The following is a 17,854-nucleotide window of genomic DNA, read 5'->3' on the forward strand; positions in this document are numbered from 1 at the left end:
TTAACACTAATTTCAAACCCTGGTTATAATGGTTTTAATGGAAACTTTAATGATCCCTGTGGGTCTCTACTGGTTATGTGTTGCCTGCTGTTGGTGGCATGTTATGATACCACTAGGGACCAATACATATCTGTAATGTATACCAATACAAACCATTAAATCCTAATAGACTGTGGCCCAAAACACAATACACTCGTAATGGTATTTGTAGCGGAAACGATTAGAATTTACGTGTTGTTTTTCAGAAGGGATACAAATAATTAGGAAATTAGAAATCTGTTTTAACTAAATTTGCCAGCTTTTTACCACATGAATATAGGACGCTTGAGATTATGAATGCCTCAATACAGGAGTCCCGCTTCCGCTTCAAGTAGCCTATTTAAATAATAATAATAATAATAATAATAATAATAATAATAATAATAATAATATAATACAAAAAGAAAACACGACTACATTAGAAAACATTACAGAACACGGCACAGAATATAAACGTACTGTGTAGATATATCTCCAGGATGCTCCAAACTGTGGAAAAGTCACGTTCAAGATAAATCGATTGTGCCGCAGATCCATTGCTTGAGACTTACTTCTATTTTCTGATCTATGAAGCTGGAGCGATTAATGTGGTCTAGAATTGCACTCAGAACATTCTGGAAGTTCTCGCTCAATGGTCCTTACTAACATAATAAACATTTTGAAGTAGTGTGTCAATACTTTCTTATACTTATTGGCGTTTTATTTGATACGATTATTTGTGTTTTAGTCCGGGTGGTTTGTGATGTGCTGAAACGGACCGGGTTCGGGATGTCCGATCAGGCGGTTCTGACGGTGCGTCTGGTTCGGTCTTTTGAGCATCGCAACTTTAAACCTGTGGTTTTCAAAGGCGTCAGTTTAGACCAGACGGTGGAGGAGTTTATTTCGTTTGTTAAGCAAGGTAAGACTTTATGATAACGGGCAGACTGTAGCCATGATTCAAGATTATTTTTAATCTAGTAAATCAGATGGGTTCTTGATATTAAACAGTGAGAGTTACTAAAGTTCAACACTTCTCTCCTCGAAGACGTTTCGACTAGAGCTGGTTTGCCTCCACCCTTCAAGAAGTTTGACTATGGTAAGTCTGCACTGCACTTATTTTTAACAGCAATAATAGTAATAGTTGTTGTAGTAAACTCCTGTTTGTTGTATTGTTGCAGACACAATGAAAATCATTCATCAGGCACATGGAGCAAAGGTAACTTGGTTTTATGTCAACAATTTGTGACATCTGTTATGTAATACTGCATTAGATAATTAGGCTACTGTTGTAATAAACATGATGATACGTACAGTAAACAGTCTTTAGTTGTACTCCATATTTTTCTTCGACTTTTAGCCGCAAAAGTTTATAATTGTCAGATTGGTTAAAATTAAATCTATAATCATTTGAAAAATCAGCAACAATCTAATTTTCACTAAATGCAGCCTACACAACATGAGTAAAATGACCATGTTATATTAATGTTTTTCTTTTTCTTTTCTTTTTTTCAGACAAATGAGCTTGTAATGAGTTTAGAGGATGATGAGAAGTTGATTCTGCGTGGTGGCAGCAGGTTGCGAGCATGTGATGTTGGTATGTAATTTAAAGCATGATATCAGAATCAAAACGGCCAAGTGTCATTTTTTTTTTTTTTTTGGTGATAAGAGAAACAAGTGCCCACACAACATTACAGTGAGACACAGAATATAAAACAAGGTAAGAGTATAGATAGACATACAAATAATAGGACATATAACAGAATGGCGTTTGTACATGTGCAAGCGGTAATGTATGTGCAAGGTAGGGGTATGTACAGTTATTGAATTAAGTGAGTGAATTTACATATGTACATGAGATTTATTTACATTATTGCGCTGAGGCGTTCTGAAGGCAGTTTAATTGTTCATGTGGTAAATGGCCTGAGGGTAGAAACTGTTCTTGTGCCTGGTTGTCCTGGCGCTGAGTGCTCTGCAGCGCCGGCCAGAGGGCAACAGTTCAAAGAGGGAGTGGGCAGGGTGTGTGGGGACCAGAGTGATTCTACCTGAACGTTTCCTCACTCTGGAGATGTACAGGTTTTGGAGGGTGGGCGGGGGGCACCAATAATCCTCTCTGCAGTCCTGACTGTCTGTTGTAATTAGAGTATAGAATTTGTTTTGGTAGTGGGGATAAACTTATGCCCTCAGGCAGGGGTTTTCAAACTTTTTATGCCAAGGACCCCCGAATATGAAGATCTTTCTTTTATAAAGACTTATTGTTTGCAATTAAAATAATTGGCTTTTATATCGCAATATCTTAGCATGAAATGAAATGCAGATTTTTTTTAAAAATCCATTTTTATTTCTTACTATGGCTGCCAATAGAATAAAATAATCTAAATGATTTTAGAATGAAGTGGTTTAATTTTTTTAAAACATTTTTTATCTGAATGTTTTCTCCCAACCCCCTGTACCCCCTTGTGTTGCCCGGACCCCAATTTAAACACCTGCTCTAGGGTAGATAATGGATTCTTTTGAACCACAAATTAACATTTACCTTTCATGCTATAGCAACCTAATTTATTGTTACTATAGCAGAAAAACTGCTGAATAATGGAATATTACACATGTGCAATTTATGATTAATATATTTGCTTGTTTCTCGGACTGTTGGTGCTTTTATGCACGTTAAATGCTAAACCAAATTTGTCCACTACTGCTAATTCATTGTTTGTGCACCAAGTGAAATCTCATCACCTTTCTTCTCTTCACAGCCAATGAGACGGAACTGGCTTTCTTCAGAATGGAAGACTATGAAAAGTTCAAGGCCAGTCCCCAGACGGCATGGTGATGAACAGGATGTGACACTAGAGTTCTTGGGAGTATTAATTTACCAAACACAGTACACACTTCTGTTCTGTTGTAATGAACAAATTATCTATTTTAATTTCATGTTTAACTTGAGTTTTTATAAATGCACTCTATTTATTTTGAGGGGAACTGATTTTATGTTGTCAGAGTAATTAATTGCTTTGAGAATAATATTAAACACACCAGATAAATTGTTTTATTTAAATGACACCTTGGAGTCATCAGAGATGGTATTGTCATTGGTTTTTGTTAAATAAAGTTTAGGCATGAATTATGCTCTCACATCAAAGAACTTGATTAATTAATTAAAGGTTTAATTTAGAACATCTTTTCTGTACTACATTCTCAGTGAGTAGTACTGTCACCTCGCAGCAAGAAGGTTCCCGGTTCAAATTCCGGCTCACCCAGGCCCTTTCTGTATGTTCTCCTTGTGTTTGCGTGGGTTTCCTCCAAGTGCTCCGGTTTCCCCCACATTTCAAAAACATGCAGGTTAAGTGATTTGAAAACTCTAAATTGCCCGTAGGTGAGAGTGTGTGTGTGGATGTGTATATCTGTGTGTGTTGCCCTGTGATGGACTGGCCACCTGTCCAGGATGTTTCTCTGCCTTTGGCCCGAGACAGGTGGGATAGGCTCTAACACTACCCTACATGGGACAAGCGGCAATAGAATATGGATGGAATCTTAATACCTGCAGTTTTTCAAACTGAGGAAGTGAAACTGAAAATAAAACACATGCAATCCTAGCATGTTGTAAAAAATAAAAAAAAAAATAAAAAAAAAAATCACTTAAGTGGAGGTATAAGAAGCAAAAAAAAAAAAAAAAGAATTTGAATTAAAATTTTCCTGAATGTCAGTCCCTCATTTTTCAAGGCATTTACTGTATCTTATCTTCATGATAGTTCACTCAAGATGGACAATTTTATTTTTAATTTTAATTTTATTTTTTTTAATCATTTTTATCAATTTATTTTTCCTGTGCACAATCTTAACACAAAAGGAGTTATTTAAAATGTTCAGACTGTCATTTTCTAAAGTGCTTGGTGACCAGTGCCAGTCAAGCTCTAAAAAACAAAACAACAATAAAAAAACTCCACAAAAGTATTATAATGGCACAGAATGAAATTGCATTTTTTTTTTGTCTAAACAGTCCCTTTAACATTATGTATTTGTATTTTGTGTGGACATTCAAACTGTAAGTTCACACAGGGTTTGTTACAACAGATAGCACACGTAAATGTAATGCAATTTTGGTCATTACTGATCCTCAAGGATCAAAAAAAGTTTTATTCAAAGGAGTAGACCAGAAGTCCAGTCAGGACTTACTGAAGGTCAGAATACCTCAGCATGACTGAGGAGACTCTCCTGTGTCTGGGAGCTGTGATACTGACCTGATTTGAATGAGTCTCTGCACAGAAATATTCTAGAGATGTGTAAACATCAACACTGATGTACTTGATTGGCTTTTGTGTCATTATGATCATGAATACATGGACAAGGAGAGCTGTTCTTAAGTCCTGAGGTACTGTAGAAATGTTAGCAGAGCTCTGGTCTGTGTGCTTCTGTGAGAAGACCTCTGCTGGTACTGACTGAACCTGATAACACCAGTGGTCACATCCATGTATCCAATACTCAACCTTAGCAGGGTTAGTGTTAAGATTGCATGAATACTTCTCAATCTATAACATGCAGCAGTTTTATAAGTTTGACAGTCATCATTGCTCCCAAATATCACTTTCAGAAAAAAATGAACATTCCCTCCTCTCGAAATACTCTATGTACAACTTTGTATTTAGCCTGGGAGGACTGTTTGAAGTTCTGTTTGGAGTTACTGGTGTGTACATTACACACTGCAGCTTTAGTTACATCAGGTCAGTGCACAGATGTATGTTCTCATTCTCAGATTTCCTATGGTATTCCATTAGTCACTACAGTACAGGACAGTTACGTTTACTCTCCCATCCACGGCGGATTCGTGCCAGTCTGATGGAGATGCATGGCAGCAGCAGGAAACAACGGCACACCAGAACAGTGCAGGGCAGAGCTACAGCTAATACATAGCTTGGTGGCATGTAGAACGGATATGCCTCAACATGGAAGGCAAAATCCCAGCTGAAGAAGAGCATGTGCATGATGGACAGAGTCAGAGCAGCGTAGCCCAAACCAGACTGAAGAGAGACAAAGAATTCAAATCAAATTTAGTGAATGTCATATGACAGGGCTTGTGCTGTAATACTGAATACATTGCTCGTGCCTGTTAATCAAATACATTACCATAAAACATTTTTTTTACACTAATTACTGACTATTCCTGAAAATTGTACTGGCTGAAAAACATAAGCACCTTTAAGAATTTTCTGGTGTGAAAAGCCTTTTATAGAGCTTTTAATGTAGGATTTTTCTTTGGGTTTTATAATGGCAGTTTTAGATATACGACTTAAATAAGACCTTTGGTTCAAATTACTTGAAAAGACAACTATTTTGGTCTAGAACATAAATTACACAGTCACACCTCAAATGTTATTTTAGAAGCTACTTTGTCTTATAAAATGCATGTTGCTATCACAGTGCTAATTAAGGACTACAACTACCATGAGCACGGGAGAAATGCACGTTATGAAATGGATGACTGTTGTAGTCTTTATTTTGTGATGGATTAGCAACATGCATTTTTATAAGACAATGGCTGAGTTCGGTTTGGCATACCGCTCAAACTACTCTTGCTTCTTCTGCCACATCAGTCTATGGCAGGAAGAGTAAGTATGGTAGTTTGCAATTCCGAACTCAGCCACTGGCTTTAAAATCCAAAATTGAGATATGACTGTAGTTCTAGAACGAAACACGACCATTACTCGTAATTAAAAAATTCCTATTCTAAAAACCTACAGGAAATTCCTGAGGAAAACCATGGCGATTTAGCCTTCCGAGTTCAACTACAAATGACATTATGACTGAGCAGCTCTATTGGAGCCCATTTGAGTTTCACTTAATGTTTTCAGAGCTCAAGCAGATGTTAGGGGTTGCACGACTAGTCGACTACTTGCTTAGTTGGTTATAGTTTTTCCACTAGTTGACGCATTGGGTCCATGCCAAGTACTCGTGGATCACATGATATCAACTGTGCTTGTTCCATAAATACATTTTCCGATTAACACTTTTTATTGATTCTAACACATGAAACAGAAAAGCAAAACATATATGCACAGAATAAAATTTTAACCCCCATTATTCCCCTTCCCCCTCCCAATCCCAATCCCCAACCCCACCCTGACCCCCAACAAACATCCCTGTGGTCAAAGCCAAATAACACAAACACACACACACACACACACACACACATACACACACAAAAAAAAAAAAAAAATCACACACATTTAAACTATAAATCTCTTTCCACTGCCCCTCCACGAGAACCTACCAAAAAGGTACCAAAAACTTAATATTAAACATCCCCAGATTGCCTAGCCTTCTATCTGACATCTCCTCAAATGCCACCACCCTGCCCATCTCTGTACACCACTCCCGAAATGAGGGCACACCAGCCAACTTTCATCCCCTCAGAATGATCTGTCTACCGATCATGACACTGGCTAGGACCCAATTTCTTATATATTTTTCCCCTATACTAATGACCACCCCATCGCCTAAAATACAGAGTCTGGGGCAAAATGAAATTTGAGTGCCCAATACGTCACACATAAACTCTGAACCCTCAACCAGAATTCTTGGATCTTAACACACCACCAAAAACATGGGTTGTGTCTCCCATCTTCTGATTGGCATCGCCAGCAGGTGGGTGTGTCTTTAAGACCAAGCCTATACAATCTAGAGGGGGTCCAATAGAATCGATGTAAAATCTTGAATTGCATAAGGTGCACCCTTGCATCTCTAGATGAAGACTTGATGTTTTTTAGAATCCTAGCCCACACTCCCTCCTCCAATACCAAGTTTAAATCTTTCTCCTATAATCTCTTGAGAGAAGTTAAAGCCCCGTCCCCCAGACTTTGATTTAGCAGGGAGTAATACACTGATGCCTCATGGCCTTTTCCAAAAGCAGTAATCACCACTTCCAGAGTATCTGCCGCTTTAGGGGGGTGTATGCTACTTCCAAAAATAGTACAAGCAAGTGGCGCAGCTGTAAATACCTAAAGAATTGAGACCTGGGAATCCCAAAATGTTGAATAAAATTTTCAAAGGATCTCAACACTCCACTCTCATATAGGTCACAGAGCGTATTAACCTCCCTCACAATCCACTCTGTCCAGCAGAAAGGGGACTTATTAATACATATCTTTGGGTTCAGCAATTTGCTCGAAGCAACATTTAAATAAATGTCCGAATTAAACACTCTGGACACTTTTGTCCATACCACGTGCAAATGCGAGATAATGGGGTGTAACTTAACTTCTCTGGTTAGTTTGATAGAAAGGCTTTGCAATGGCGAAATAGGGGCAAGAACTTCCTGTTCATTAAAAATCAGGGAGGGGCTCTCTCAGGTGGAAGCGACCAATGAGGCAAATGTCTGAGGCCGAATGCATAATAATAAATCTTGGGTAGGCCTAGCCCACTTTTGTCAATCGGCCTATGCAACTTACTGAAATGTAATCTGGGACGTTTACCATTACAATGAAGGACTTCGCTATGCTATCAAATTGCTTGAAATAAGAGAGGGGGACATCCATAGGGTGAGATTGTAGCAGGTAGTTGAATTTTGGAATACAATTCATTTTAATAATATTAACCTTCCCAAACATAGATAAATGCAATGAAGCCCACATCGCTTCGAAAACCTTTTTATTAAAGGGTGAAAATGTACTCTAACTAAATCACACAAATTTGCTGGGAATAAAATGGAAGGCACCCGGCTGAAAAGCCGTTACTGGGCAGTACGCTGTCAGAGCCAAAGCTTTGGATTTAGACCAATTAACTCTATCCCGAGAACTTAGAAAAGGAATGAATAATTCTGTGGAGGCAAGGCATAGATCTAGTAGGGTCGGAGACAAATAAAATATCATCTGCGTAAAGCAAAAGCTTGCCCCTATCCAGAGTATAATAATCTGAAATTAATCCATTCGTTTGTACAGCCACTACCGGGTGTCTATAAAGTAACTTAATCCAACCAAAGATAGTATTCCCGAACCCGTACATTTCCAAACTCTTTAAAAAATTAGCCCATTCTACCTTATCAAATGCATTTTCACCATCAAGTGAGATGGCAGCGACCGGAGTCTGATCATTCGCAACTGACCACATGATATTGACGAAACACCTAATGTTATCAGAAGAGCTATGGCCCGAATAAACCCCACCTGATCTATATGTATAAGAGATGTCATAACTTAATTGGTTAGCCAAAATATTTGACAATATTTTATCATCTAGCTGGATCAGGGAAATTGGACGGTAACTCTTACACTTGCTTGGATCTTTGTCCTTTTTAAGAATCAGACTGATACGGGCTTGCGTCATGGTTGGCGGAAGCTTTCCATTCTTTAATGATTCCATATAAACTTCTAGCAAAAGTGGAGTTAATTCTGTAGCATAAGATCTAAAAAACTCAGCGGCAAAGCCATCTGGCCCCGGAGCCTTGCCTGTAGGCAAGGCCTTAATTACCTCACCAAGCTCCTCCAAGGTTATCTCAGAATCAAGGGAATTTTTTCCCTCAGCTGTCAGTTTAGGAAGTTCTAATGGTTCCACAAAGTTTCTAATATCCTGATCAGTAGACGAAGACGTGGAACTATAGAGATCAAGATAGAATTATTTAAAAGCATGATTTGTTTTATTATTATTTGTATTTATTTATTATTTTCTCCCCTTTTCTCTCAGGGGACAGACACGAAGACTCTGGTCTGACTGTCTCTCTCCTCTCTCTGTGAACTGGCCTTCTTTTTATCTCCCCCGACTCTCACTATGAACATAGTGATGGTAATTAGTCACAATTCATCTCAGGTGGATGTCCTTGCCGCTTTCTCCCCAGATGAATGCTTGACCATGCCCTCATCCCCAGACTCCCCAATTTGGAATGCCCAATTCCCAATGTGCTTTAAATCCTCGTGGTGGCGAAGTGACTCGCCTCAATCTGGGTTCCGGAGGACGAATCTCAGTTACCTCCACGTCTGAGACCACCAATCCGTGCATCTTATCACATGGCTTGTTGAGCACGTTACCGTGGAGACGTAGCACGTGTGGAGGCCCACGCTATTCTCTGTGGCATCCACGCACAACTCACCACACGCCCCACCGAGAGCGAGAACCACACATTATAGTAACCATGAAGAGGTTACCCCATGTGACTCTACCCTCCCTAGCAACCGGGCCAATTTGGTTGCTTAGGAGACCTGGCTGGAATCAATCAGCACGCCCTGGATTTGAACTTGTGACTCCAGGGATGGTAGTCAGCATCAATACTCGCTGAGCTACCCAGGCCCCCATCTTTAAAAGCATTATCAATATCAATGGCTGAGGTAAATATTTCACCACCAGCAAATTTCACTGAGGGAATGGTAGAAAAAGACTCCTCCGTCTTATATATCTAGCCAGAAGTTTTTCTGCCTTGTCCCCCGACTCAAAGTATGACTATCTTTCCCTGAATAGCCAAAACTCCACCTTCCACGTCAAAATAGTATTATATCTGTATTTCAATCAGGTCAATTCTCTGAGGCCATCAGAAGACATTCGGCGCTTCAGCTCTGCCTCGGCACTTTTAATATTCCCTTCCAACTCCGAGTTCTCGTGCTTTGGATTTTTTGGTGAATGAGGCATAATGTATGATCCGGCACGTAAGAACTGCCTTAAGTGCCTCCCAAGCCATGCCCACAGAGGATACTGAGGACCAGTTGGTCTCCATATAAACATTGATTTCAGCCTTTAACATTTGTTGGAATTCAGGATTTTGTAAAAGGGATACATTAAAGCAGCAACTATATGATTTCCTTTTCTCCATATGTGGCAACACCTCTAAACTCACCAGGGTGTGATCTGAGACTAAAATATTTCCAATTGAGCAATCAACAACATGAAATGAGGGACTTAATATAAAAACATTCTGTATAAAATAAAATAATAATATAAAAAAAGTGTCAATAAAGTGAAGCACTTTGCGTTTACAAAGCATGTACGAGTCCTGTGGACATTTAAAGTGCTCTTTTTCTCATACAACAAGCCAAAATCCTTGCTATGTGTCTTGAAGCCAATCAAGAAACAACACAAGTAGCATAAATTTGTCTATGTAGGTACGCATACTATCATTTCTCATCTAAGTTGTGCAGACATTCTCTTCATTCACACATTAACGCAGAGTCGATCTCTCTCTCCATCACTCACTCACACATACACAGGGTGTGTACAGGGATCAAGAGAGTAAAGCCACACATACAATATACCACGTACAGTAAAGATGGTTGGAATTAAAATTGACACACTATTGTTTAAATGGTTTTCTTTCATGTATTTTATCTGTCAAAATAATGTACATCATTTGGAATTATGCATAAATTTTTTCAAAATGTGCAAAAATAGTGGAAAAAATGTAGGTTAAAGCAATCTGTAGGGCATTTACAAACGGTAAACACTGATCTGCCGAGTAACCCAAACCTCGGCTACTTTCCTGGGCGGTTACTCGACTATTAAAAATAAGTAGCCGTGCAAGTCCAAGTAGATGCGCAAAGTAGGCGTTAGGTTCACCAAAGCTTCAGCCAATCTGGTAAAAATATTAAAGTGTGAAAAAGGTGATAAATAGTGCTGTTATTTGATTACAGTTTTGAATCGAATTAATTTCATGATGTGCAGATTAATTAATAGATTGAATCGCATATCAATATTTACTACGATAGGCCCCCACAAATAAAGGTAGTTTTGAAAATTATCGTTAAAATAATTATGCATGTAATATATAATAAATATTATAATTCATATGCGTTATGTTATATACATACAGTATACAACAGACAAGTAAAGTATTAAGGCAATACAAAATGTGGCTTTAAAATTCAAAATATTGTTTTATTTCCATATCATTGAACATAACCCTATTATTGGCCGAAATCCATCTGTTCTATTTTTTGCTGTTGGTTTATGTACTCGTGCGTCAGATGGGCACTTTTGGAGCATCTCACTTTGGTTGCTTCACATTTCACTAGTTTTCAGTGCCTCTTGTCTTAAATCCTGTGTTTTTATGATGATGTGCTAAGTTAAACGTAGATTGAAATTTTTAAAAATCTCGAGATCCTAGTTCAGTCCAGCTGTCTTTGAGAGCAAAAGCGAGTCTGTGGAAGGCTCTGCTGCCTGCTCCTTGGTTTGACGAGGCATGTTGCCTATACAGCTGGAGCGCTGATTGCCCCCTACTGCACCAAGGTGGTACATCAAGCTTGAATTGCTCCTATAGTAGGGATATTTCTTATTACGTGTTTAAGTACGGGCTGTGATTGAGTAATTTTTTAACTTGACAGCCTATGTGTACTGGCATGCATGGGCTCACCTGGACAAAGGTAAACTCTCTCCAGTTGAGGGTGTTACCCACTGAGGGAAGGGATGTGATGGCCAGTAGAGAGAGGACACCCAAACCCAGCACCCCACATGACAGGTAGAGATCAGAGTGCCAAACACCCTGCTCATCCCATGGCTCCTCTATACCGGCCTTAACCTGATACATACAGGCAAATGCATAGCAGACATCACTTACATTCTTAAGTACTAAACAATGGTTATAAAAAAGGTCACAGGTTAATGTTACAGTTTTGTGAAAATATCATCTAAGCAATGCACAAATATGTCACTAAATTTCTAAAAAGTTTAATTCTCAGTGAGGTCTTTGTTCACGCACCTGTCTGTAGGCAGCATTGATGAACCTGTACAATGTAACTCTGCGCAATGGCAAGCAAAGGCTGTAGACACCATGCAATGCAGCGCACAGGAAGCTCAGCAGGCCCAGTTGTTTTCGCCGCAGCAACCAGTGGTCCAACCAGGCTGGGAAACGGCGGTACTTAGTGCCCCTCCAGAGCTGTAACCATGCAGCAAACAAGCCTGGCAGGTATACAAGTGCCAGGGTCACCAAGGCGACCGCTGACAGGCTCTCATTCACCAGGTCAAGGGCGAGACGGTAAAAAGCATTGTGTCCTTGGGCAAGAAACGTCAACAGAATCTCCCGCAAGAAACCATAGCCATAGAAGAAGAGGAAGAGCAGGAAGGTGACAAGGATTGGGCCACTCCAAGATGGGAATAGGCGCAGTGGAGCTACCTCAATATCTCGAGCAGCGGAAAGGCCGCCCATGTCCACCGGGTGGAACCCCATCTGCCGAGCCAACTGCAGAACTTTCCTCTTCCCCTCTGTACTGTCACTGCAGATCAGGACCTTAAGCAATGAAAGATCAAAGGTCACAGACATCAGTTAACCCTGCAGTAGTTTTCAAGCAGAATATGTGAGCGGTAAATTGTTTGATTTTGCATGGAGTGAGGAAGAGTAACGTGATTAAAAATATCATGGTTAATTTAACCGTAAGAATTTAGAATCCACGGTTACAAACTGTGAAATGTTTCATTACACGTGGCAAAAATATAATATATAATGTATAAATATATAATATAAAAGGGTTATTCATAAGATTTTTAAGCCTAAATGTGAAAAACTCTTGCGCACGTGTGGGTACTGGAGCTGTTGCTATGGTTATGGATGGTGTCCACGTTGAGCTTGTCCTGGTGTTGCGGACTGAACATGAACTTTCAATTTACGTTCAGGGGCCACAGTGTTTTATTGCTCATATCTTAAAAATGCATAAAGGCATTTGCACGATTTTTGGTGTGCTTTTACGACTTTTTTTAAACAACAAAATGTCATCACAGTGACGTCATTTTGTTGTTTACAAAACGTCGTAGAAGTACGCCAAAAATTGTGCAAATGCCTTTATGCATTTTTAAGATATGAGCAATCAAACATAGTGACCCCGTTTATTTTTTTGGTGGGGGGGGGGCACCCTGTACACTGTTTTCAGCACACACAGACAACACAACAACAGCTCTCACCTGTATGCTTCCATCATGAGCCCCAGTCTGCAGCTCCCATGCTGACACTGTGTTAAAACCCTTGACCACCAGACTGTCTGGAAACAGCTCAGCTAGTCGCTCTGCATTGGATAACCCATGAATATTCATCTCTGTTGCATTACTTACGTCCACGAGCACCTTCCCTGCAAGTGCAGATTGCAGTCCCAGCAAGGAAGGGTAGTGCTCAGGGAACAAAGCCATAAACACAACATACACATCTTGCGTTACTGCCCCCTCCTGGCTCATCAGCTCCACTGAATCAGGGAACAGCCCTGACTGGATGCGATTCACACACCGACTCCCCACCACCACTCGCACACCACAAGCTATCAGCCGCACAGCTAGAGAACGAGAGAAGTCTCCGGAACCGAGGATGGCCACTGTGGGGCTGGTGGGACATGCAGGTAGGACATCAGTAGGAGCTTCAGAGATTGAGAGGAGAGGATCTGTCAATTCATCTGCCATTTTGAGCCTGAGAAGGAGAAATGATGAGCATTTATATTATTAAAAGGACCCCATGTGATATTTAGCTCCCATAATTTGTTTGCAAACCTATTACCATATTCCCCCACTGAAAGAATGCAACATTTCACAAAATCTGGACACAGGAGGAAACATCATTGGGATGCTTTCTACAGCATGCCAGGAAAATAATTAAATGCTTTCCTTCCATTTTCTCAATCTATACAGTACAGACATTTTAGTGTTGATTCATTGCATTCATCTAGTACAACCATTCAACCCTGTTACCAAAGTGGTTGAAAGAAAATTTATCATACAAATTTTTTCCTTAAATTTATGGGAAATGTAGGTGTACCAACTACTTTCAAGCCAACACCTAGTGTTCTCTCCTGCTGCGAGCTTAATTTTGGCAAAATCTGTAACCCTGTTACCCATTCTGGCATACTGGTTAACATTATTCCAATAGTGGGCAGAAAAAAAGATATGCTGTCAACTTAATGCAAAGTTAATATTTTCCACATGCATAATATCTATCTATCTATCTATCTATCTATCTATCTATCTATATATATATATATATATATATATATATATATATATATATATATATATACAATGGCTTTAATATAATGATGATTTAAAAGCTAATTATTTAATTTCACAATCATGTGTTATCTTTATATTATAATACCATGCTTAATATTTTTTCTCACACAGTATAATGACTTTATATATAAAATACTGGATATACTGTATCTGCCTTTATATTTTAGGAAGGTCATCATTATTGGGGGTCCTTGGCATCAAAAACTTTGAAATCCCCTGCACTAAAGAAAAGTCTGAGTCATCATTTTATATGGGCTATGTCAAGCTGAGACTTTCCTTTTTACTTAAATGCATAAAACTGTTTCTGGGTAAATGTGACTCAAAATGAGCAGGTCATATAAGAATTATTGGAAAACTTATATATATATATATATATATATATATATATATATATATATATATATATATATATATATACAAAATATACAATATATAATATAATATAATTATTATTGTTATTCTTAGCCAATATATTGACGATTTGTAATTCATTTTCAAGCATCTTAGAAGTTTCATCTTTGAAATTAGTTGACAGTAGGGTAAGTTTCGTTTCTCCCAAAAGAGGGGGTGGACAGACACGTACAATAAATCAATGCCAATGCTCCATTACACTACATGCTTAAACGTTTACATGTTTTAACCTTATTTAACCATACATTTATCTCAGAAGTTCCATTAGGATACACTAGCCTACGTTAACTCGTACTCACCGCTTTTAGAACGTCGCTCTGTCTGGTGTTCCAGGACTGTGACCCGTGCGCTTGCGCTACTGTGCACAACAGATATGAAACCGTGCAGAAAAAGACATGGGTTGTTATCATACACAGGCGGTCTCTGCTGAACATAACTGCACCCTAGCGGTGCTCTCTCTAGCTGTCCACATAATACAGCAACCCAAGAAATTAAATTGCCAAAATAAGGGGGAGACACATAGGAAGGCTCCATTACACCCCGTCTGTGTAAATTCCAAAATTCCTAGACGCATCTGACGCTAAAGGAAATACTTACAGGGATTAGACAATAAGAGTGCATAATCTGTGAAGCGAAGAGACACGGGCTATACTGTAGGTCTGCCATGTTATTAGAGGCACTTTCGCCGTCTTATTGCTCATATTGCATAAACACAATGCGCTGATCATAGCAGACACATGGCGGAATCAGCTGATCCGGATAAAACGCTTGTAAACATCTGGAAGGCAGCGATAAGGACACGAGCGGCGAGGCGGGTTCGCCATCTGACGGATGCTCATACAGATCTAACCGCGCAATGGTGGTGTGTGTGTCCGTGCTGGTGCCGCTGATTGTCGGTATCGGGATACTGTGCGCTTTGACGGCCGGTCCGCTCCATGCACAGTGCGCGGTTGAGTGGTATGTAAACCGCAATAATCACAGCTAGCCAAATATACCCGTTCTTATATTCTTATATTATGTTCTTATACCCTCTCTCTCTCTCTCTCTCTCTCTCTCTCTCTCTCTCTCTCTCTCTCTCTCTACATGTTAAGTATAGCCTATATACATTAGACGAAGAAGGAAAACTATTAATGGCACAAATGTTATCTCTACACATCTACAGAATGGCTATACACCTTTTAGTCTTGAGATTTTTTAAACATCATCATTTGTGCGATTTTGTTTTTTTTTTTTTTTCTTTTTTTTTCATCAGAACAGTTTTGAGTTCAGTTGATCGTATTTGTACCAAAGGAATAGAGTGATCTGTGAATTTATGTTAGAAGTTTTTTTTTTTTTGAAGTGAAAAAGTAAAATTAGGCCCTTGGGGCAAAATGCCCCCCTCAGAATTGAGACAGAAGGCCCCCAGTTGTATAATGTAGCTGGTGTTATTAATATTTTAATTAATAATTCGTTTTGCTATTATGGCATCCCTTCAGTTAAGAATATGGGCATCTAAGTATATATATATATTCAAAGACTGTTTATAATATATACCAAAAAGTTTAATTTAGAGATGAATCTCTTTGACTAGGATTCTGTTATTTTATTTTTCTGTCATTATTTAATAATTCAACTAAATTGTCAAAGTAGCCTACATAATTTTGGTTAAAAACTTAAAAACGGAAAGAAAAAAAAGAACGAAAAAAATTGTTATATCAGATGTATTTTATACATTCTGTTACAGTCAAATGTTAGCTGGGACAGGTTTACCCTCATATGGGGTCATCTTTCCCCAGTAGTATCTAAAAGGGGGCATCTACCCCCATCTTGCTGAAGTAGGCCTATTTCAGGTATTATTTAGGCTACATATATATATATTTTTATTATTGTTAATTTTCTGATTTTTAACATAATTTTGTTTTTTAAGGAAAATCGGGATCCCCTGCTTTGACGTTTCCTCCCTTTTGGTCAACCAGATAAAAGAGTGGTCAACAGAAACATGTCCTGGGAAGAGTCAGAGATGCCTTTATTCTGTGAGCGTTTGAATGGATATAAAAACAGTGTGATGTATACCATGATCAATGGAAATATGTAAATGCTTCATGCTGCAACCTCCTCCATTGTTCAAGCCAAATCTATGCCCTTGCTCTGTCATATATTTGAATTCCAGCTCACTTTGAATTACACCCCATCAAGACCCTCAGTAATTGAGAATCCTGTACATTGAAGTTCATTGAAGTTTGCTATCCCTAAAAATGAGTTCATGCAGTGAATTTGATTGTTGTGTATGTGGAAGTCTTGTAAGCATTAAAGAGCTCAGCTGTTCAGAATTGTAATTGAGTAGTTTAATTGAGTTGAGTAGTTTTCTTGGTGTTCTTCTTTGATGTTTTTAGGCATCAGCTTAGATGTACTCGTAACAACCTGTTGTCATGTCTGTATGTCATGCCATATGTGTATGTTCTTTTAAGGCACCTTTGTAAGAGAGTATGCTGAGAATATAAATGTAGGTAAATGTAGGTCTGAGGTGTAATTACAGTTTGTTTCAATAGCTGGTATCAGTAAATGCAGATGACATCACTGCTACACACACCACACCTGTGGTGAGGTTTGTGGATGACATCACCTTCAACCTCAGCAGTCCAGACCCAGATACCTGCAATGTTAAGGTGCGTGTGAGCAAATTACATATGACACTTTCTTCCACATGAGGACACACAAAATTTTGATCCTATGCCTTCTATGTGTCTTTGAATCCCTCCTCAGGGCCTGTCTGTCTCTCGTAGCTGGTATGCCATTTTAGATTCAGGAACAAACTATGTGAACATGTACAACCTGATGAGAGGTGAGTGAGAGGGACTGAGGGCAAACATACAGCTAAAGCAAAATGACTACCGATTGACTGTTTGCTTTGTCCTGCCTTAAAAATCATAATGACCAATCCTATCTCAACAGCTGTTGCTGTACACTATATACATTTGTGCTTTAGCTCTTTTCTAATGTAAGTCTACTGGAAAAACTGTTTCGATCGTTTTACAGAAATTATACAAAAATATGGTAAAATAGTGACACAATGTACCAAAAAAGGACACACAAGGTATTTTTTCTGAATATTTAAGAAATCTTGTGAAGTGCAGGCTGTGAATTAAACTTAATTTTTTACTAAATGTGTAAGCCCTCATTCCCAAATAAGCACATTTAACATCACTAGGGACATCTACATTTGCATCTAATAGCAAATGAATGTTAATAACAGTTATTCATTAATGTATTGATTCAGATGATAGCACTCGAGGCGATAGTAGCAAAATAATTCATAGTACCATAGTAAGTATGTTATAGAAACGTTAGAAACAGTTCCGTTCACTAACAGTAATGTTAACCTTGCTATCAAATGAGACTTTTCTCTTTGCTATGTCACACTTCATTCCAGCCCACACAAGAAAAAATACTGAAGATTATGCTGTTCATGGAAATCTCCAGTTCATTCCTTTTATTG

At 38.8% G+C, this 17,854-nt stretch overlaps 2 protein-coding genes across 2 annotated transcripts; one reads left to right on the forward strand and one right to left on the reverse strand.

Moving 5' to 3' along the window:
- The first annotated feature begins 576 nt into the window (after positions 1-576).
- Positions 577-3,707, forward strand: c11h2orf76 (chromosome 11 C2orf76 homolog). The gene is made up of 6 exons (XM_051709847.1): positions 577-673; positions 767-937; positions 1,064-1,114; positions 1,197-1,234; positions 1,531-1,612; positions 2,769-3,707. Exons 1-6 carry the CDS (start codon positions 607-609, stop codon positions 2,843-2,845), a joined length of 486 nt encoding a protein of 161 aa, XP_051565807.1. The 5' UTR covers positions 577-606; the 3' UTR covers positions 2,846-3,707.
- steap3 (STEAP family member 3, metalloreductase) lies at positions 3,580-15,060 on the reverse strand. The gene is made up of 6 exons (XM_051709805.1): positions 14,977-15,060; positions 14,679-14,737; positions 12,880-13,372; positions 11,684-12,211; positions 11,339-11,503; positions 3,580-5,030 (listed from the first exon to the last, which is right to left on the reverse strand). Exons 3-6 carry the CDS (start codon positions 13,363-13,365, stop codon positions 4,791-4,793), a joined length of 1,419 nt encoding a protein of 472 aa, XP_051565765.1. The 5' UTR covers positions 13,366-13,372; positions 14,679-14,737; positions 14,977-15,060; the 3' UTR covers positions 3,580-4,790.
- Positions 15,061-17,854: the final 2,794 nt, after the last annotated feature.

The sequence above is a fragment of the Myxocyprinus asiaticus genome, chromosome 11, assembly GCF_019703515.2.
Source record: "Myxocyprinus asiaticus isolate MX2 ecotype Aquarium Trade chromosome 11, UBuf_Myxa_2, whole genome shotgun sequence".
NCBI classification, from domain to species: Eukaryota; Metazoa; Chordata; class Actinopteri; order Cypriniformes; family Catostomidae; genus Myxocyprinus; species Myxocyprinus asiaticus.